Source organism: Salmo trutta, chromosome 6, assembly GCF_901001165.1.
Source record: "Salmo trutta chromosome 6, fSalTru1.1, whole genome shotgun sequence".
NCBI classification, from domain to species: domain Eukaryota; kingdom Metazoa; phylum Chordata; class Actinopteri; order Salmoniformes; family Salmonidae; genus Salmo; species Salmo trutta.
In genome coordinates, this window is record NC_042962.1 from 17803394 (window position 1) to 17826780 (window position 23387).

General features: G+C 43.0%; 1 protein-coding gene across 2 annotated transcripts in view; it reads right to left on the bottom strand.

Moving 5' to 3' along the window:
* Nucleotides 1-23387, bottom strand: part of xylb (xylulokinase homolog (H. influenzae)) — a 71991-nt gene that overhangs the window by 33302 nt on the left and 15302 nt on the right. For both annotated transcript variants that reach the window (XM_029755535.1, XM_029755536.1), the window contains 5 exons: nucleotides 21032-21147; nucleotides 20775-20848; nucleotides 20143-20239; nucleotides 8278-8336; nucleotides 7120-7207 (listed from right to left, as the gene is read on the bottom strand). In XM_029755535.1, the coding sequence (XP_029611395.1) occupies nucleotides 7120-7207; nucleotides 8278-8336; nucleotides 20143-20239; nucleotides 20775-20848; nucleotides 21032-21147 (434 nt within the window). The remainder of the gene's footprint in view (nucleotides 1-7119; nucleotides 7208-8277; nucleotides 8337-20142; nucleotides 20240-20774; nucleotides 20849-21031; nucleotides 21148-23387) is intronic.

Sequence of the window (23387 nt, forward strand, 5' to 3'; positions counted from 1 at the left end):
GTAGTAACCAAAAAAGTGTAAACAAATCAAAATATATTTTATATTTGAGATTCTTAAAAGTAGCCACCCTTTGCCTTGACAACTTTGCACACTCTTGGCATTCTCTCAACCAGCTTCATGAGGTAGTCATCTGGAATGCATTTCAATTAACAGGTGTGCCTTGTTAATTTGTGGAATGTCTTTAATTAATGCGTTTGAGCCAACCAGTTGTGTTGTGACAAGGTAGGGGTGGTAAACAGAAGATAGCCCTATTTGGTAAAAGACCATATTATGGCAAGAACAGCTCAAAAAAGCAAAGAGAAATGACAGTCCATCATTACTTTAAGACATGAAGGTCAGTCAATCTGGAAAATGTCAAGAACTTTGAAAGTGCAGTCGCAAAAACCCTCATGCGCTATGATGAGCCTGGCTCTCATGAGGACCGCCACAGGAAAGGAAGACCCAGAGTTACCTCTGTTGCAGAGGATAAGTTCATTAGAGTTACCAGCCTCAGAAATTGCAGCCCAAATAAATGTTCCACAGAGTTCAAGTAACAGACACATCTCAACATCAACTGTTCTTGTAGCCCATTCCAGCCTTGTGTAGGTCTACAATCTTGTCCCTGACATCCTTGGAGAGCTCTTTGGTCTTGGCCATGGTGGAGAGTTTGGAATCTGATTGATTGATTGCTTCTGTGGACAGGTGTCTTTTATACAGGTAACAAACTGAGATTAGGAGCACTCCCTTTAAGAGTGTGCTCCTAATCTCAGCTCGTTACCTGTATAAAATATACCTGGGAGCCAGAAATCTTTCTGTTTGAGAGGGGGTCAAATACTTATTTCCCTCATTAAAATGCAAATCATTTTTGACATGCGTTTTTCTGGATTTTTTTGTTGTTATTCTGTCTCTCACTGTTCAAATAAACCTACCATTAAAATTATAGACTGATCATTTCTTTGTCAGTGGGCAAACGTACAAAATCAGCAGGGGATGAAATACTTTTTTCCCTCACTGTATGTATATTGTGTGTGCGTGTGTGTAATCGTATGTATGGAAACATTTATTCTAGGAGGTGGGATATATTGCTTCCCCATCCGAAAAATGAGAATTGCATTTCAAGTGCCAAAGAAAAAACAGTGTCACACCCTGATCAATTTCACCTGTCATCGTTATTGTCTCCACCCCCTCCAGGTGTCGCTTGTTTTCCCCATTGTATTTATCCCTGTGTTTCCTTTCTCTTTGTGCCAGTTCGTCTTGTATGTTAGTCAAGTCATCCAGCGTGTTTTTCCCATACTCCTTTTTCTATTCTCTTTTTGATAGTCCTCCTGGTTTTGACCCCTGCCTGACTCTGGACTACTTTCCCACCTGCCTGATCATCCTGCCTGGCCTGACCTTGATATTGCCAGCCCTTCGGTACCTATTGAACTCTGAACTGGTTTTGACCCTTTTGCCTGTCCACAACAAGTCTCTTGCCTTCCCCTATTGGACTCCAACCATCTGCATCTGGTTCTTGCCTTGTGTCATGATAGATAGCTTCGTATAAATGCTAAAACATCAATAGGGAATCATCAAGGAAAAGGTTAGGTCGCTTCAACCACATGTCATTTTATTAATATTTGTTACCTATATTTAAACGAGGCAAGTCAATTAAGAACAAATTATTATTTACAATGACGGCCTACCAAGAGGCAAAAGGCCTCCTGCGGGGACAGGGGCTTTTTATAAAAAATAAATTGAAAAAAGATCACGACACGAGAGACACTACATAAAGAGAGACCTAAGACGACAACACAGCATGGTAGAAACACAACAACACGGCAGTGACACTACATGACAGCAGCACAATATGGTAGCAGCACAAACATTGTTAAGCACAGACAACAGCACAAAGGGCAAGAAGGTAGAGACAACAATACTACATCAGGCGAAGCAGCCACAATTGTCATTAAGTGTCCATGATTGAGTCTTTGAATGTAGAGATGGAGATAAAACTGTCCAGTTTTAGTGCTTTGTGCAGCTCGTTCTAGTCGCTAGCAGCCGCGAACTGAAAAGAGGAGCGACCCAGGGATGTGTGTGCTTTGGGGACCTTTAACAGAATGTGACTGGCAGAACAGGTGTTGTATGTAGAGGATGAGGGCTGCAGTAGGGATCTCAGATAGGGGGGAGTGAGGCCTAAGAGGGTTTTATAAATAAGCATCAACCAGTGGGTCTTGCGCCGAGTATACAGCGATGACCAGTTTACAGAGGAGTATAGAGTGCAGTGATGTGTCCTATAAGGAGCATTGGTGGCAAATCTGATGGCCGAATGGTAAAGAACATCTAGCTCTTCGAGAGCACCCTTACCTACCGATCTATGAATTACGTCTCCTTAATCTAGCATGGGTAGGATGGTCATCTGAATCAGGGTTAGTTTGGCAGCTAGGGTGAAAGAGGAGAGATTGTTGGAGGAAACCAAGTCTAGATTTAACTTTAGTCTGCAGCTTGGATATGTGCTGAGAGAAGTACAGTGTACCATCTAGTCATACTCCCAGGTACTTGTATAAGGTGACTGACTACCTCAAGCTCTAAACCCTCAGAGGTAGTAATCACAACGGTGGGGAGAGGGGGGCATTCTTCTTACCGAACCACATTACCTTTATTTTGTAGGGCAGAGAAAGATTGTTGGACACTAAGAAAGCTTTGTTGTAGAGAGTTTAACACAAAATCCAGGGAGGGGCCAGCTGAGTATAAGACTATCATCTGCATATAAATGGATGAGAAAGCTTGTAATATGATTGCAAGCTCAGTGTTTCTGAACGACACTGTGTGAAGAGAAGCTGTAAAGTGTTTAAGCTCAGTGTTTCTGAAGGACACTGTGAAGAGAAGCTGTATAGTGTTTAAGCTCAGTGTTTCTGAACGACACTGTGTGAAGAGAAGCTGTATAGTGTTTAAGCTCAGTGTTTCTGAACGACACTGTGTGAAGAGAAGCTGTATAGTATTTAAGCTCAGTGTTTCTAAAGGACACTGTGTGAAGAGAAGCTGTAAAGTGTTTAAGCTCAGTGTTTCTGAAGGACACTGTGAAGAGAAGCTGTAAAGTATTTAAGCTCAGTGTTTCTGAAGGACACTGTGAAGAGAAGCTGTAAAGTGTTTAAGCTCAGTGTTTCTAAAGGACGCTGTGTGAAGAGAAGCTGTATAGTGTTTAAGCTCAGTGTTTCTGAAGGACACTGTGAAGAGAAGCTGTAAAGTGTTTAAGCTCAGTGTTTCTAAAGGACACTGTGAAGAGAAGCTGTAAAGTATTTAAGCTCAGTGTTTCTAAAGGACGCTGTGTGAAGAGAAGCTACATGGTGTTTATTTTTTTTAACCTTTATTTATCTAGGCAAGTCAGTTAAGAACAAATTCTTATTTACAATGACGGCCAACCCCGGCCAAACATTAACCCGGACGACGCTGGGCCAATTGTGCGCCGCCCTTTGGGATTCCCAATCACGGCCGGTTGTGATACAGCCTGGAATCGAACCAGGGTCTGTAGTGACGCCTCTAGCACTAAGATGCAGTGCCTTAGACCGCTGCGCTACTCGGGAGCCCAAGCTCAGTGTTTAAGCTCAGTGTTTCTGAAGGATACTGTGTGACGCGAAGGTGTATAGTGTTTAAGTTCAGTGTTTCTGAAGGACACTGTATGAAGAGAAGAAGCTCTATAGTTAGTGTTTAAGTTCAGTGAAGGTGTAAGGAAGAAAGGCTTCGGGTCTAAATTGGTCACGATGTCAGCGGTCGCTTGCGTAAGACATTACGGCACCGCTGACCTTTTCTGCAGGAGTCGAATAGCTTGTCTCTACGATATCTGTTGACTCTGAATGCTCTTGACATTTGACGCCAGGTTATTGGGTGCAGGGATATTATTTTAACGTATCATGGTCAGAGCTGTGTAGAACAATGCCACAATCACTGTGGCTTTCCAGACTCAATTTATTTTCGCTTCCATCATTGAAACTGACATTTTCAGCTCAGATCTGACAACGCAATCTCCAAATAATATGTCACTTATGAAAGTAAAAACATCAAATACGTACGTCAAATATGTTGACGTTTGTAGTTAAGGAAGGAAGGCAAAATGGAAGTATTGCTGTGGTGTATTTTATGGGCCATTATATGCATCATACATATATAGCATTATTCTACATCAGTTTACATGATTCAACATGGATGGCTAAGTGGGTCAATGAAAATTGGGGCGAATGCTTCGTTAAGTCAATATTTATGTTGCAAGTCACATGACATTTATGCAAGAATTATGAAGGCCTGCTGTGCTTAAGTGCTACTTATCCAAGCCCCAGACCCAGTTCACTCATAGGCTGGTAATCAAAAATCCATGTATTTACTTAGCTGTACCTAGTGAGCCATGGCTGAGAAACTGTGGCACGACATCCAACATTTGACTCAAGCAAAAACACGGCATAGAACAATTCCTTTCCCCGCTCGATCGGCTTAATTTGTGTGTGTGTGTGTGTGTGTGTGTGCGTGCACGCATGCACTCGCATGTGTTTCTGCCAAAAAAAGACAGAGTGCTTAATTTCAACCGTCCCGAAGACGAGGAGGCAATTGGTCTTGGCAGACTTATTGAATGAAGTCAGGTTCCATCCGGGCTACATTTTAGAGACGTATTTATTGGTTTGTTTCTAAGCCTCGGTCCCTGGCGAGGAATCTAAAATGAGGCCAAGAAGCCCGGCCTGTCAACAACATACAGGAACTGTTTCCCCCGTCACCCTAAAACATGGCAGAAATACTAATATTAATGAGATCACTCAGCATAGAAATTACACTGGAGAAGCACATTACCCCCCCCACCTGCTCGACCCAACCCCTCTCCCCCAGATTCAGCCCCCCCACCCCGCTTCCCGCCTCTGGAATATAATAAAGAATGACAAGCGATTCAAACTGAGCACTGCATTTAATGAAAATGGACTTTGGTTGTCGTCGGAGGACCTAGAACAGGGGCTCTGTCTCTGTTCCCCCCCAGACCATGTATTGCGTCGCGCAGGGACTGGTGTTTGCGAAGTGGGGGAGGGGAGGAAGCAGAGACACTTCATTCTTTATTGTTTAATTAACAGTGTAAAGGGATGAGCTCTCGTCAACATCATCTCCGCAGGCATTTTTCTTTATTAGCAACTTATGACAAGATCTAATGATTAGACTGGTGGTGAAGCAAAAGGCCTGATTAATCAAACACATGCCGTACATCTCTCTGGCTTTGTTATACTGTTTTGTCTCTCTGCCTCTAAGCTACTCATAAGTCATATATCTTCCTCCCTCATTCATAATCTTTATATAGATTATCGCTAATGAGGAGATTCAGGCCTTCAGTGTTGAATTGTTTCGTGTTTTGGTCATTGTAACACGAGCTAGATCTTTGAGCAGTGTTGTAATTGCCTCACACTGTGGATTGGTACATTTAAACCACACCTGGGTTCAGCTGGTATTCACTTTCTTTCGTACTTTAGCTGCGCTCGATTAAGCTTGCCTGGCATGACCGAACCAATGGAATCGTCTTAAAAATGCAAACCCTGCCCATCCGGCACTCTAGGCAGACAATCAATCAAAGACTCAAAGTATTGGGAAAAAAACATAATAATACAACCCATCCAAGTCTGGTTGAAACATTATTAGGTTTTCATTAAGTATAATTGATGATCTATGTGAATGCATGATTATACATGAACGTTCTGAGAAAAACACACTCGCACAATGGAAGAGAAAACAACCAAGCGGATGCATTCCACTTGCGAGTTTTGACTTCCATTAAAAGGTATTCGAGGCGCATAAGCAGTGTTTATGGAAACCGGGAAAACATTGGTGAAAGGTGAGACCGCAAAACAAGTATGCATAATAAAATAATAATTATAGCCTAATTTAAGAGTGCTAATCTCTAAAAAGCCATCGATTCAATACCATTTATTAAATGCTAAGACATGAAATTCCTCTCGCTGACATTTAAATGCTGTGACCAACTGATAAAGGATTACTAAGTGCTGACTGTCCTTTCTGCTGTACGTCAGATGATTCAGACATGGATTCAAATAGTACTTGTCTTTAATCTACGTTAAGTATTTGATTGAGCCTGCCTGTAGTGCCAGATGGTTCGGGGTTTGAACTTTTGGGAATATGCCATTGGGTCCATTTCCTCAGGCGAGCGCAATCAAGCGCAGCTAGTGTATTTGAAACAACAAATATTTTTTGAACCCAGGTCTGCTACTGTACATAGATTCAATTTGAGGGAGGAAATACCATTTCATCTTTATGATAATGGGTCTTTGAGAGCCAATCGATCCCATTGATCAAACTTCCAGATGACAAAATTCATGCCCAAAAATCCCCATGAATCAGACCAATCAATGGATTATTATGACAAAACATGTCAGCTGCACAAACAGAATATCAATCCAAATGTTCAATTAAATGCACACATTTGTCTTACTGTTTGAATGCAGCTTCTATGATATAGCTCTGCCTAGTGTTTGAAATGTCAAAAATCTTTATTTTACACTTAGAAGCAAAGACTTCTTCAGATTATTTGATGCTGCAAAAAAATCTGCTCTTAGAATTATCAACTGCTTGATCTTTTCTGTCTGCCGGTTCCATGCTGGCTTAAGCCTTTGAAGTGTCAAAGTTCAAGAGAATTCACTGAGGAAAATGTTTTAATTTGTCTTAATTTAGTACACTTCCAGATGAACATGTGAGTGAATTACTGGACATCCTTTTAATGGCGAAACCAGCATAAACAAATCCAACATGGGTGTCCTCTAAACTCCAGATGGAGGAATCGTCTGAACACAAAAGAACGCTAATACACCACAGGAACAAAGTAGGCAGGAAATGATATTGAATAACAGTATGAGTCACTCTGTATATGTATCTCCACAAGGGTTCCTATAACAGGGTTCTTCAACTCCGGTCCTGGAGAGATACTGCAAGCGCAGTCTTTTGTTCTAGCCCTGCAGTAACACCAGCTGAATCCGCTATTATGGTTCAGACCCAAGACCAAGATTAGTTGATGATTTAAAGCAGGGGTATTGGTGCTGGGCTGGAACAAAAATCTGCACACCCAGTATTGCAGCTCTCCGGGGCCAGCGTTGGAGAAACTCTGTTGTATACGTCAGTCTTACTCACCCTGCAGGGCCCTGTAGCCACAGCCTAGACAGGCAGAGTTGGCCACGTCAATGGTGTACACGGGAGCGTCGAACACGTCAGATAGCACCTGAGTATGGAGAGAAGAGGAATGGGACTGCATGTTATTGGAAATGTTACTGTCTGCAAATGTTACATTGTATGAGTCACTGTCCGTAATATAGAAAGCAATGTCTAATGACACATACCTGAACTGAATTCTATGAAGTCTATACTGTGGATTGTATCTGTATTTACACAGGTTAGTGGTGGCTTAAATAAGATCTCTAAACACTGCATAGAGGATAGAAGGCTAACATTTTCATCCATTTCACTCGAACAAGAAACGAAACAAAGGAACAAAAGAGCATACAGTTTCCTCATGGTTATTGATTCCATTGATTGATTCCATTTCCACTCACTTAGAGTGTAAAACATACACAATTTTGCAGCGCTCTAATTTCATTACCTTGCCACTCATCAGGGAATAACCTTGTTAAGGCGTGAAGCGATACAACATTATGTTTTGTAATAAAAAAAATAATTAGACGGCAAACAAAACATCTGTAGCGTCAAAATATTTCTAACATGTAACAACATCATCACAGAGAGAATATGAATACATAACAAATGTCTGTTCCGCAGGGGCTTGGCATGGCAACGCATTCTAATGGCTCCATTTCCAATACTGCATCATGTCAATATCATTGAAACTGAGCATGCCGCCCACAACACCCACACAAAAATAGTGAAGGGACTGCAGCCAAGTGTCTTGCTTGAGGGGGAGCACATTGTAAATGCATGGGGCGTGCTGGGCTGAGCACAACAAAGGGGCCATGAGAGCACACACAGGGCCTAATGTATGGAGAGAGGTCAGCCGGGGTCGGCGTACATTTATAGCGAATCACAAGGCCTCAAACACAGCTGTGTGGCCCTGCAGGAGACATGGCAGTCAGATGGTATTAGCTTCACGCCGCGACCTGAGGACAACACACATACTGTAATCAACTACTGTGTGTGTGTGTGTGTTTGCGCGTTTTGATCCAAACCACACAGTAGCGCCTTTGAAAAACAGGGGTTATAAATAAACCATTTGTAGGGGATAGAAAAAGCCAAAAAGAGAGTTTATAAAAACATGAGATGGTTATCAACACCACCAACCTGCAGAATGTCCTTGTTAGAAGAAGCCCCTCCGGTGGCCAGCACTCGGGTTCCTGGAACTGATGAGAGAATTCTGACATCAGTGACACCGCTGATGATACATTAATGACAGAAGTTTTGCTACTGCAGCAGTGAGTAATCATTGATGGTTGACTGCATGTTGAGTTTAGAGTCATTGAGAGAGGGAATGCGAGAGAAAGAGAGTTTATTGAACATAAGCACTTGAAATACTACTGCATGCATTTTGGTACTTTCTTATGTGACTTGAAATTGGCCTCTCAAAAGAGCTCTTCACAAGTGTCAAGAGAGAACTGAGAATACTGAAAAATATGAAACAATGTCCGCAACTGATATGCTCCCAACAGTGATTTATTTGTGAGATCAGAACATGGACAACATGGAGCGTATAATGGGCCAATGGACCCTTCGCTTAGCCCCGTCCCAGAATTTTGGCCAACCAATCGTAGAGCTCCAATGGATAGCATCTGTTGTCAAGTCCGACACCTCAGACAAGCTGAAGCTCATGTTTGAAACACATGAAAGCAGTGAGGGCAGTGGGAAAAACTGATCGTTTTCTTAATTATAATTATTTATTTTTTATGGCTAAATAATTGAACAGTGCATCAGGAGTACTTGCTACTGTGATTCCTAAAATGCAGAGCCTGTTGGGAGTATTTTTCGAATCTGAAATTATACATTTGTTACATAGTTTGCTAGCTCAGCCATTATCATTGACCACCAAACGTTGCTAAAGCTAGCTAGCTAGCCACTTAATATACGTTAGCTAGCTAAGTTAGCCATGATATTAATACAACTCCCATCTGCTGTCGTCATCAGAAAAGGATTTGAGAGCACTAGTTTACTCCAAAAGTGGTTGTAGCTAGCTTTGACTACATGCTGACACTGGCTAACACACTACAAACATCATTTTAGCAGGTTCCGTGAAGCAATTCCAATGACAGTCCACCACAACATATCCGAGAGTTTCCTGATTAGCTAGGGGTAGTCTGTGTTTGTGTATTAAAAACAGTTTGAGATCATTGTGAGTGGATTTTGCCAGTGGTTAGAAGGGGGACTTGTTCTCCGAGGTTGCAACAGTAACCAAAGGGGGCTTAGCGAAGGCTCAATTGGAAGATGAGGATGATACTTTTGAGGAGATGGGAAACTACGTTGCCCCTATATCATCAATGGGCTGCGCGGTGCATTCTGGGTACACTCCGACAAGGAGATCTCTCCAAGGAGTTAATTGGGCGCTAGCACAAAAACACAACATGAGAACGAATTACGTGAACAAGAAGCTCAACCTTACATTAAGTAAAATAGCAGGTTTACTTGTACTCCTAGCCTGCTACAAAAAATGTACTTCAGTATTGCACCGTGAAAAGAGTAATTTCCTTGTCTCATAACCTGAATTTTATAAAGTATTGCGTGACGATTAGCTTAGCACCCGTGCGACGCAGCATGACAACGTGATTTGTGGAAACTCTGCTGGGCAGAGCATTATACGTTTCTCCATACATTTCCCGCTGAGATTCTTATCTCCTCCGTTTCTAATATCTTTGCAGGAAGGTTCCATAGACGGGTTGGTTGTTTAGTGGCAAAACAGAAGGGGTTGGCTTAGATTGTTGACAACATGTAAAGTATATTTAGTCTCAATGTTTATTGAAAACATAACTGTGCACAATGAGCAATTGTTGTCTCTCAAATACATTGTTATGTTGCTGGTATCAAGCACTGGCTGAAACGAGCCACCTAAGATTCCCCACATGGCAGCTTTTTGTCATTGTTGTTAGTTATCTGACCGTTCAGAATCATAACATCACACGGCTTTCAGCCCCAACAATTCACGTTGTCAGCCAACCCATCGATGGGATCTGTATAGTTGACATTTCATCAATTGTTCCAGTCTATTGTTCCATAGTCTACAGTATTTCACTCGCGCATTGTGATCTTCTAATCTATACTAGATGAAAGAGAGAGTGCTAACTCAATACCAGTTCCAGCAAGATTCATCACAACAGGGTAGAAGGGTAGGTTCATTGCAATTGGAGTGACAGTCTACAGACCTCCAGAAACTGAGTAAGAGATCCTTACTGGAGCATACTCCTCTGTCCAACAACATATAAATACTTACTGGAGCATACTCCACTGTCCAACAACATATAAATACTTACTGGAGCATACTCCTCTGTCCAACAACATATAAATACTTACTGGAGTATACTCCACTGTCCAACAACATATAAATACTTACTGGCGCATACTCCACTGTCCAGCAACATATAAATACTTACTGGACCATACTCCTCTGTCCAGCAACATATAAATACTTACTGGAGCATACTCCTCTGTCCAACAACATATAAATACTTACTGGAGCATACTCCTCTGTCCAACAACATATAAATACTTACTGGAGCATACTCCTCTGTCCAGCAACATATAAATACTTACTGGAGCATACTCCTCTGTCCAACAACATATAAATACTTACTGGAGCATACTCCTCTGTCCAACAACATATAAATACTTACTGGAGCATACTCCTCTGTCCAACAACATATAAATACTTACTGGAGCATACTCCTCTGTCCAACAACATATAAATACTTACTGGAGCATACTCCTCTGTCCAACAACATATAAATACTTACTGGAGCATACTCCTCTGTCCAACAACATATAAATACTTACTGGAGCATACTCCTCTGTCCAACAACATATAAATACTTACTGGAGCATACTCCTCTGTCCAACAACATATAAATACTTACTGGAGCATACTCCACTGTCCAGCAACATATAAATACTTACTGGAGCATACTCCTCTGTCCAACAACATATAAATACTTACTGGAGTATACTCCACTGTCCAACAACATAAATACTTACTGGCGCATACTCCACTGTCCAGCAACATATAAATACTTACTGGAGCATACTCCACTGTCCAACAACATATAAATACTTACTGGAGCATACTCCTCTGTCCAACAACATATAAATACTTACTGGAGCATACTCCACTGTCCAGCAACATATAAATACTTACTGGAGCATACTCCACTGTCCAACAACATATAAAGGCTTAATAGAGCATACTCCACTGTCCAACAACATATAAAGGCTTAATAGAGCATACTCCACTGTCCAACAACATATATAAAGGCTTAATAGAGCATTCATAAAATCTTCATAAGCACTATAGATTATACTACACAAAGGGTGTTATTGTAACCGATGTGAAATGGCTAGTTAGTTAGCGGTGGTGCGCGCTAATAGCATTTCAATCAGTGACGTCACTCGCTCTGAGACTTGAAGTAGGGTTTCCCCTTGCGTTGCAAGGGCCGCGGCTTTTGTGGCGCGATGGGTAACGATGCTTCGTGGGGTGTCAGTTGTTGACGTGTGCAAGGGTCCCTGGTTCGAGCCCAGGTTGGGGCGAAGAGAGGGACGGAACCTACACTGTTACATTATGAAATATGTTCCTTGGTCAAATGTGGCACAAGTGTTTGCAACCCTTTGTATAGCATGACATTTACTTATGCATCATTTCTAAAACATCTAGAGGCCTTAGAAAGGCTTCATCATCTCGTATGTTCTGTTTATGATGGGACCATTTATACAGTAGCCTGTACTGCATGCCATCTTTCCCATCGTGGGTGTCGAAACTCATGCAAATACGCAATACATGACTACTATATATATATATATATATATATATATATATATATATATATATCCATAAGGCTCCACATGAAACGTGTTAACAGCGTGAAATTGAAATTTGTTCAGCAATCTTTGTTTCAGGTGGTTTTACTGGAGCATTATTATAATATATACTGTGGTGAGACGGAATTGGCTCTCCCGTGTACACTATTAAAAACAGTCACGCCGGCCGATGTTAGCCTTGGGGTGTCAATCTGAATGAAATGGATCCCCAGTATGCCTTCCCCAATTGATTTGTTGCTTTGTTTTGCCTCCCTCAATGACGAGACGTACTGAAGGTCGGATCTGTAGAAAATAAAGAAACTCAAAGTATGGAGAGAGGGGGAGAAGGAAAATAGGCTAAGCGCCAAAAAGCATCTAAAATGACAGTAGCAGCAGGGGTTTTGATGTAGTGATTTTCCCCCACTACATAAGAGAGAAAGCCTGGTTAAACCATACGGAATCCTGGGCAAAATCTGTTTTGATGTCAGGCTATAACGAAGATACATTTGCGTTTTTCTTCATGCGCATTTCTAATCTATGACAAGGGGTTGCTAGAAGCACCGTAACACTATGAGGAAAAGTGTAGTCTAAAATCTATAATGACATTTTCTACAATCATTCCTCACCAATGTCTTGGAACACCTGGGGCGTCATTGGGTAGAACATGTTGAATAGTGCATCTCTCAGTCAGGTAAAGTACAGCATAAACCAGAAAACACCCATGTCCTGTCAGTGAGGTATTGGCACATCCATTTCCTTACCATGTTACACTCTGCATCACTGCACCGGTCTTCTCACAGATCAATACACTGTTGCATAAACACAGACACACACAAACAGTCTCTCTCTCCCTCTCTCACACACACACACACACACACACACACACACACACACACACACACACACACACGACCTTGGCCCTTGTCATAGAGTGGGCGTTACTAAGTCTGGCATTTGCAGGGCACTGGGTTCCCCCACCTATATGCCTACTGCTCTCCTGCCTGTACGGTGACTGTATGTAAATAACACCCGCTCCACTCCTCTCTGCTCGCCACATAGGGATCTGATTAAGATCTACCTGTATAGATCTGCATACATCAAATATTCATGAAGGCCGCTTGCATTCCTTGTGCATGGACACTATATATACAAACGTATGTGGACACCCCTTCAAATGAGTGGATTTGGCTACTTCAGCCACACCCATTGCTGAAAGGTGTATAAACTCAAGCACACAGCCATGCAATCTCCATAGACAAATATTGGCAGTAGAATGGCCTTATTGACGAGCTCAGTGACTTTCAACGTGGCACCGTCATAGGATGCCACCTTTCCAACAAGTCAGTTCGTCAAATTTCTGCCCTGCTAGAGCTGCCCCGGTCAACTGTAAGTGCTGTTATTGTGAAGTGGAAATGTCTAGGAGCAACAACGGCTCAGCTGCGAAGTGGTAGGCCACACAAGCTCACAGAACGGGACCGCCGGGTGCTGAAGCGCATAAAGATTGTCTGTCCTCGGTTCCAACACTCACTACCGAGTTCCAAACTGACTCTGTAAGCAACTTCAGCACAAGAACTGTTCGCCGGGAGCTTCATGAAATGGGTTTTGATGGCCAAGCAGCCGCACGCAAGCCTAAGATCACCATGCACAATGCCAAGCGTCGGCTGGCGTGGTGTAAAGCTTGCCACCATTGGACTATGGAGCAGTGTAAACGTGTGATGAATTACGCTTCACTATCTGGCAGTCTGATGGACGAATCTGGGTTTGGCGGATGCCAGGAGAACGCTACCTGCCCGAATGCATAGTGCCAACTGTCAGGTTTGATGGTGGAGGAATAATGGTCTGGGGCTGTTTTTCATGGATCGGGCTAGGCCCCTTAGCTCCAGTGAAGTGAAATCTTAACGCTACAGCATGCAATGGCATTCTAAATGATTCTGTGCTTCCAACTTTGTGGCAACAGTTTGAGGAAGGCCCTTTCCTGTTCCAGCATGACAATGCCCCCATGCACAAATCGAGGTCCAGAAATGGTTTGTCGAGATCGGTGTGGAAGATCTTGACTGGCCTGCACAGAGCCCTGACCTCAACCCCATCGAACACCTTTGGGATGAATTGGAATGCCCGACTGCGAGCCAGGCCTAATCGCCCAACATCAGTGCCCGACCGCACTAATGTTCTTATGGCTGAATGGAAACAAGTCCACGCAGCAATGTTCCAACATCTAGTGGAAAGCCTTAACAGAAGAGTGGAGGCTGTTATAGCAGAAAAGGGGGGAGCAACTCCATATTAATGCCCATGATTTTGGAATGAGATGTTCAACTAGCAGGTTTTTTAATTGTTTTATTCAACTTTTATATAACTAGGCAAGTCAGTTAAGAACATTCTTATTTACAATGACGGCCTACCAAAAGGCAAAAGGCCTCCTGCGGGGATGGGAATAAAAATAAATATAGGACAACACACACCATGACAAGAGAGACAACACAACACTACATAAACAGAATGTGACTGGCAGAACGGGTGTTGTATGTGGAGGATGAGGGCTGCAGTAGATAGATATCTCAGGTAGGGGGAGTGAGGCCTAAGAGGGTTTTATAAATAATCAACAACCAGTGGGTCTTGTGAGGGGTATACAGAGATGACCAGTTTACAGAGTGCAGTGATGTGTCCTATAAGGAGCATTGGTGACAAATCTGATGGCTGAATGGTAAAGAAAATCTAGCCGCTCGAGAGCACCCTTACCTGCCGATCTATAAATTATGTCTCCGTAATCTAGCATGGGTAGGATGGTCATCTGAATCAGGGTTAGTTTGGCAGCTGGGGTGAAAGAGGAGTGATTACGATAGAGGAAACCAAGTCTAGATTTAACTTTAGCCTACAGCTTTGATATGTGCGGAGAGAAGGACAGTGTACCGTCTAGCCATACTCCAAAGTACTTGTATGAGGTGACTACCTCAAGCTCTAAACCCTCAGATGTAGTAATCACACCTGTGGGGAGAGGGGCATTCTTCTTACCAAACCACATGACCTTTGTTTTGGAGGTGTTCAGAACAAGGTTAAGGGTAGAGAAAGCTTGTTGGACACTAAGAAAGCTTTGTTGTAGAGCATTTAACACAAAATCTGAGTATAAGACTGTATCATCTGCATATAAATGGATGCGAGAGCTTCCTAATGCCTGAGCTATGTTGTTGATGTAAATTGAGAAGAGCGTGGGGCCTAGGATTGAGCATTGGGGTACTCCCTTGGTGACAGGCACTGGCTGAGCAGATTTTCTGACTTTATACACTGCACTTTTTGAGAGAGGTAGTAAACCAGGCAAAAGACCCCTCAGAGACACCAATACTCCACAAGAATGGAATGGTCTACCGTATCAAAAGCTTTGGCCAAGTCAATAAAAATAGCAGCACAACATTGCTTAGAATCAAGGGCAATGGTGACATCATTGAGGACCTTTAAGGTTGCAGTGACACATCCATAACCTGAGCGGAAACCAAATTGCATACCCGACAGAATACTATAGACATCAAGAAAGCCAGTCAGTTGATTATTGACACGTTTTCCAACACTTTGAGAAACAGGGCAAAATAGAAATAGACCTTTAACAGTTAGGATCAGCTTGATCTCCTCCTTTAAATAAAGGACGAACCGTGGCTGCCTTTCAAGAAATGGGAACCTCCCCAGAAAGGAGAGACAGGCTTGGTGATGATAGGGGCAGCAACCTTAAAGAAGAAAGGGTCTAAACCATCTGACCCAGATGTTTTTTTGGGGTCAAATTTAAGGAGCCCCTTATCACCTCGGACTCAGTGACTGCCTGCAGGGAGAAACTTTGTTGCGGGGCAGGGGAAAAAGAGGGAGAAGCATCAGGGATAGTCGCATTAGAAGGGGTGGGAGATGAGTAAATGTTGGACGGGCAAGGAGGCATGGCTGAGTCAAATAGGAATCCTGACTTCATGAAGTGGTGATTAAAGAGCTCAGCCATGTGCTTCTTGTCAGTAACAACCACATCATTAACGTTAAGGGACTTGTCAAGCTGTGAGGAGGGTTTATTCTCCAGGTCTTTAACCGTTTTCCAGAACTTCTTGGGGTTAGACGCACAGAGAGAGAACTGCTCTTTAAAGTAACTAACTTTTGGCCTTCCGGATAGCCTGAGTGCACTTATTTCTCATTTGCCTGAACAAGAGCCAGTCGGCCTGAGTATGCGTGTGCCGAGCCTTTCACCAAATGCAATTCTTGAGGTGTCCACATACTTTTGGTCATGTAATATATATATATATGACATAAAGGCACATACATCCTCAATTGCATACGTATGCGCGCGTGTGCCCACGCACTGACGCACACACACACACAAACGCATGCACTCAAAGACTAAAGACCCAACCCAGAGTAAAACGTTCTGTGGGGAAAAAAACAGCATATATAATTTCCAAATAGAGGTGCTAGATCGAACAATCACTTGAGTTACATGAGAATGGTACATTTGTCAGTAAGTACAGTGCAGAGCTGTAACACTACAACAGTAGCCTACATGGCGTTACAGATGATGACAGAATCCGTGTTTGTCTTGAAAGAAATGCTCCGGTGTATAAAAATAATAGCCACTATTCTTCATAAAATGAAGCTATGCTGTCAAAGCACTACACATCGTAACTTGTATAGCTATTCCTGATGGAGGACATCATCTTAAAGGAATGTGCCACAACAAAACATGAAGGCCATAATTGAATACCTTAAAAACACATCGTTCCTTCCTCCTTTCCTTGAAGTTATCACTGACTTACTGTAACACAAATAGATAGGTGTAAACAACAGTGCTCGGCTATGAAAAGCCAACTGACATTTACTCCTGATGTACTGACCTGCTGCACCATCTACAACCACTGTGATTATTATTTGACCCTGCTGGTCATCTATGAATGTTTGAACATGTTGAAGAACGATCTGGCCTTAACTGGTCATGTACTCTTATAATCTCCACCCGGCACAGCCAGAAGAGGACTGGCCACCCCTCAGAGCATGGTTCCACTCTAGGTTTCTTCCTAGGTTTGTGCCTTTCTAGGGAGTTTTTCCTAGCCATTGTGCTTCTACATCTGCATTGCTTGCTGTTTGGGGTTTAAGGCTGGTTCTGTATAAGCACTTTGTGACATCTGCTGATGTAAAATTTCATTGATTGATTGAGTTTTATCACATAGCTTTCACCAATCCAGCAATGCTAGATCGGGGATTTCTTCAGAAGGAAGGATGCATGTTGATAGTATCCATCCACTCTATCGATGTTTCCTCAGTGGCTTGTCTTCTTAAGTAGCCAATGCCTTCCTCCCCCTGGCGGGAACGTATCAAAGACAAGAAGCAGGGGGAGAAGAAAAGAGGGGGATACATGGTAGGAACAGGATGGCTGGATCGAAGGAGGAAGTAAATAATTCAAGGAGAACACCAGGTCTGGCTGGATAATCAATGTTCCTTAGTGGTCAGGGGGAATCATTTATAAAAGGCCCTTAAAGAGGCTGTATGAAGAAGATATGCCCTTGGCATAATTGATTAGATTTGATTGACATCATCATCACCATTCTATTCTAATATTATCATTACCACAATTATTATCATTACCACTGTCATCAAAAGCAGCAGCACCACCGCCACCATTATCATCGCTGCCACCATTATCATCACTGCCACCATTATCATCACTACCACCACTACCATTATAATCACTACCCCTGTCATCATCTTCACAATCATTTGCTTTATTTGAGGTCAGAAGTGACATTTAAGTCAGTCCTCTCCTCTCAATTTTCTGTGATTAATCCATATCGTTTAGAGAGAGAACTGGTCAGTGCTGAGCAGGACATAAATCTACAAGCTCACAAGATGACTAGTGGTCGGAGTGAAGTAGTCACTAGATTTAAAGAATAGATTCAAGAAGGAGAGGAGATAGAGAGAGAAGAGAGGAAGGGACATGAGAGGAGGAGAGAGAGAGAAAAGAGAGAGAGAAGAGAGGAAGGGACATGAGAGGGAGGATAGAGAGAAGAGAGGAAGGGACATGAGAGGGAGGATAGAGAGAAGAGAGGAAGGGACATGAGAGGGAGGATAGAGAGAAGAGAGGAAGGGACATGAGAGGGAGGATAGAGAGAGAAGAGAGGAAGTGACATGAGAGGAGGGGAGAGAGAGAGAGAGAAGAGAGGAAGGGACATGACAGGAGGAGAGAGAGAGAAGAGAGGAAGGGACATGACAGGAGGAGAGAGAGAGAAGAGAGGAAGGGACATGACAGGAGGAGAGAGAGAGAAGAGAGGAAGTGACATGAGAGGAGGGGAGAGAGAGAGAGAGAAGAGAGGAAGGGACATGACAGGAGGAGAGAGAGAGAAGAGAGGAAGGGATATGTCAGGAGTAGAGAGAGAAGAGAGGAAGGGACATGAGAGGGAGGATAGAGAGAAGAGAGGAAGGGACATGAGGGAGGATAGAGAGAAGAGAGGAAGGGACATGAGAGGGAGGATAGAGAGAAGAGAGGAAGGGACATGAGGGAGGATAGAGAGAAGAGAGGAAGGGACATGAGAGGGAGGATAGAGAGAAGAGAGGAAGGGACATGAGGGAGGATAGAGAGAAGAGAGGAAGGGACACGAGAGGGAGGATAGAGAGAAAGAAAGAGAGTGAAAGAGTACAGAGAGGGAAAGGGAGACATAAAGAGAGAAGAGGGGGGGACCAGAGAGAAAGAGAGAGAGCAGAACACAGTGCTCTTTAATAAACTTTAACCTGGGCGTCCCAGTCAACAGCAAATCACTTCTCCAGGATGCAAAGCAACAACATGCTCGTTCATAATATTCCATTTGAGGTGGATATAACATAACCTCTCTCTCTGTCACGCCTGCTCCCGGTCCTCCTCCCTGGAGCTCGAGGGCGCCAGGCTACCCGTCATTATACACTCCTGTTACCAACAATACACGCAGCTGCGCTCATTGGACTCACCTGGACTCCTTCACTTTGTTGATTACCCCCTGTATATAGACCTAGAGTGTCAATAAGAGGGTTTCCTTTTAATAAAGAGTGATCTGTCAGTATGTGAATACATTATTCATTACTATTGATGGCCAGTGAGGGTCTTATTTGAAGTTAAATTCTCTGGCAGAATGTTGACCTTCGGGTGACGAGTGAGTGAGATTTCAGCTTAGCCTTGGCAGTTCGGGCCAGACTACACACGCGCACACGCTCGCACGTACACGCTCGCACGTACACACACATAGGACCAGCCCCAAACGTCATAAGAGAAATCAGCATCAATCGGTGCACAAACCTGCCTGTCTACAGTATCGATCTAACCTGGTAGGATCCGGCTCCTGAAACTCTCTGGGAAAACGCTACATTTTGAGCATTTCATTTTGCAATGGTTTTGAATTGAAAGGATGCATTGAGAAATGGCAATGTGGCCCAGAGTGATTCCAATGATGACAGATGGACCAAACTTCTTGCTTTGTATGAAGGCAACAGACAAACAGATCCCTCATGGACTAATTTAAAATAGTCCGCCTTGGCAGTAGTCAATGTGCTTTAATTGAACTAGCATCATCTGCCAAGATCCATACAGTAGCAGTTAGTAGAAATATCCTAACGGATCACAATATTACTCTGTTCTTTTTCTCCTTCAGCAAATTTGACTGCAATAATGGACTTCTATTGCGGGGGAATAAAAAAAAACAATCTGCCGCTCGATACCAGGTCCTCAAGGCAAAATCACAGCCTTTGATTAATCACTAATATTCTGGACCAATATAGAGCCAAAATTGAGTCTGCCAAATAGCTGTGATAAGTGAGTGCACGGGGTAGCCTATTCAGTCCTCATGCTTCAATATCTTTGAGGCATTCTGTTCCCTTCCGGGGGTTTTTGAGTGAAACTGCATCCAGCCACTATGCTAAAAGACTACTGATACTGACCACAGTTGAGAGAGAGGGACAGAGATTGTGTGTGTGTGTGTGTGTGTGTGTGTGTGTGTGTGTGTGTGTGTGAGAGAGATGAAGAGAAGATAGATGAAGGAAATGCCAGGGGGAAAAAAAGAAAGAGCGAGTAGAAGATAAGAAAAGAGAGAGAGAAAGTCAATGTACAATAATGAGTTAGGAGGGAAGCAAAAAATTACTAGGAGAAAGAGAGAGGAGAAAGAAACGGCATCCACTCACTGATCTTATAACCCAGTTTTTCGGCGTGGACCCTCTTTGCCAGGAACTGTCCCTCAACCAGGGCTCGGATTTCCCCCTGGGCGGAGAAGCCGGCTACCTGAGCAGGACGAAAGGGAAGGGGAACACAAAGAGAGGCTTTGGGAACGCAGGCAAAGGAGCAAGGGAGTAGATGGGAGATTCCTGCCCTTACAGAACTTTCTTTGACTGGGGGAATGGAGAGCCTCATTCCCACCGGGCTAAGTCCCCACCCCTTCTGACCTCTCTCCTCACATCACCCTGTATGACGTCTCCTAATCCTCCGGCTTCACCGCCCCGTTGAAGGAGTTCACAAGGATAAGGAAAAGCGGGTGACAGCGATACTGTAGCCTCGCGTGACTTATCTTTGTGTGTCTCTGACAAGGGCTCCGGTTGCTGTTTTGAAACCATTCATTGGTCAATAAAACATTATAAAACATTGATCAATAAAAAAACTACATGCATTAATCTCTTACTTATGAATTACTTATGTGCTTGTACATCTTTTCATTTAGATGGAAACAGAGAACTACCGTTTCCAGTTTTTCATTTGAATTGCAAATAGAATCCCATCCATAATTTGACTTCCTTCAGTATACAGCAGTCTTTGCACTGACCTTCGTATTGTCTTTGTCAAATCTGTGAACTCCGACTGCAGACGGCGTGATTTCCATGGCATCAAAATAAATCCCTGGGAGAGAACGTTACATGCCAGCCCATTCAGAATCAGTCAGCATCACATCAAAAAAATCAAGCCGTTATCTGAAAACCATGTCATTATCTGAATAAATCTGGGGCCTACAGTCTCTAAATCAATCCAACTTGATGACTAAAACAAATCTACTGATAGATACAGCATGTTTGACATCATCACCTATGTTCCCGTCGTTCCCTATTGGTGTAGTCCTCAGGACCGAGGAGAAGACCTCCCATGACCCTCCAGCACACTTGTTTCTGATCCTCTCTCTGGTCAGGGAGCCATTCTTATAGCTGGCAGGAGGCACACGTACACACACACACACACACACACACACACACACACACACACACATAGAGATTTACCTGGGCTGACATACCATAATTTAGTATAATTTAATTCAAAGCAAGCCATCTACAGTAAATGCCTGAGCATCCTTCCCGATTTTAATCTCCTTTGTGTATCAGCTATTATGAGTAAAACCACTTAATTTATAATACTCTATTTTACCGTAGATTAAAACATTATGGAACAGGAGTCATACAGACAGATGATAATGATTAGTAAAAGATGTCAATGTCACTTGGTGTGTGTGTGTGTGTTTGTGCGTGTGTGTGTGTTTGTGCAAGGTTACCAGTGGCACAATGACAAGTGGCAAATTTGTGTAGGACTGTATGTGACAGAATTATAGTTCAACAAAGTCTCAAGGAATTCAATTAAATGTCAATGCCACATAACGATCGTAAGCATTAGGTACCAAGGTTATTGCAGTTGTGTTTTTATATTCGTTAGTTTTTATTTAGTTTAAGTTTTATAAAAACAGATATTTCATTTTTATATTATTTAGTTTCAGTTTTAATTTAATGTTAGGGACATAAAGGGCCTCCTGAGTGGCGCAGCGGTCTAAGGCACTGCATCGCAGTGTTGCGGTCTAAGGCACTGCATCGCAGTGTTGCGGTCTAAGGCACTGCATCGCAGTGTTGCGGTCTAAGGCACTGCATCGCAGTGTTACGGCGTCACTCCAGCCTGGGGTTGGATCCCAGGCTGTGTCACAACCGGCCCGACCAGGAGTCCCATATGGCGGTGCACAATTGGCCCAGTGTCGTCCGGGTTAGGGGAGGGTTTGGCCCAATGTCGTCCGGGTTAGGGGAGGGTTTGGCCAAGTGTCGTCCGGGTTAGGGGAGGGTTTGGCCGGGGGTGCTTTACTTGGCTCATCGTGCTCTAGTGCAGGCCGGGCGCCTGCAGGCTGACTTCTGGGTTAAGCGAGTGGGGGTTAAGTAAGGCATGGCGGGTCAAGTTTCGGAGGACGCATGACTCGACCTTCGCCTCTCCCCAGCCCGTTGGGGAGTTGCAGCGATGAGACAAGATCATAATCACAAAAAAGGGGGGTAAAAATTACAACAAAAATGTTTAAATGTAAATAAAGTAGCGTGGAAGGCTAGGAGACATGTATGTGTTTTTGGGATGTCACTTCTTGCCACTGTGGGTCAGTAAAGGTGATTGGTCAGATCATAGGTTAAGGTTAGTTTTAAAGACAGACTCAAAGAGATGACGTAGACGCACCAAGTAAACAGTAATAGTGGGTACATTTCCGCAACAACTAGGAGCGTTGAAGCGCGAAGCTAAATGTCTCTGCTGTTTTGTTCCCGTAGCTACAACTTTGTAGCAGAGTGAAGCGCACCCATGCACATGCGCAGACACTTTGTGTGACTGTGTGAGACCAAAGTCTTGCTTTCAAAGTGCGCCTACATGTTGACTGCATGAACTTTACAAAAATAATTTGATCAGAGATCATGAAATTTTGACTGTAGTCGACTGCAAGTTTCTGCAGACCACCTTCATCCATCACCTGCATTGTGAGGCTCGATTGTCAACCAATCATTAGGGTGTTTTCAGTTTGACCCACGTGAAAGTGGGTATGGAACCAATTTGCCGTGATTTATGTGTACAGTGGAAATATACAAATACATTTGATATTTGAGGATCTTTCTTACTAATTGATTGTACAATGTACACACATAATATTATAATTTCAGTTTGTGATGTGCCATGTTGATCTGAACCACATTAGTGTCCAACTTTCAGCTGTCGCAGACGCACCTCCCCCAACTTCACTCCTCGCCTTTTGTCTACAGTCGGTTGCTTTAGCCTTACCAGTCAAACATGTCGTCTCACTGAGTCTACCTTTAAATGATAAAGTCAATCTCAATCTGACCCACCAGATTCAGAAGCTTGAAAACCCCATGAGAACAAAAAACCCATTCGATTATGGCACGACAAAAACGTTAAACTGAACATAATTCATGACGGTTTTTGGTTTATTTTCGATAATAGTTTCAGTATAGTTTTAGTTTTTCAAATGGGTTTGTTAATTATTTCATTTCACATTTCACTACTAAACTGTTGTTTCATGATCCGTTTTCAATTTCATTTACGTTTTAGTTTACTATAATAACGTTGTTCACTACATTCAGTACATCTATGCCATTTACAACATGCTTTTATCACCAGGTCAGTTGTAGTACAGTGGAAA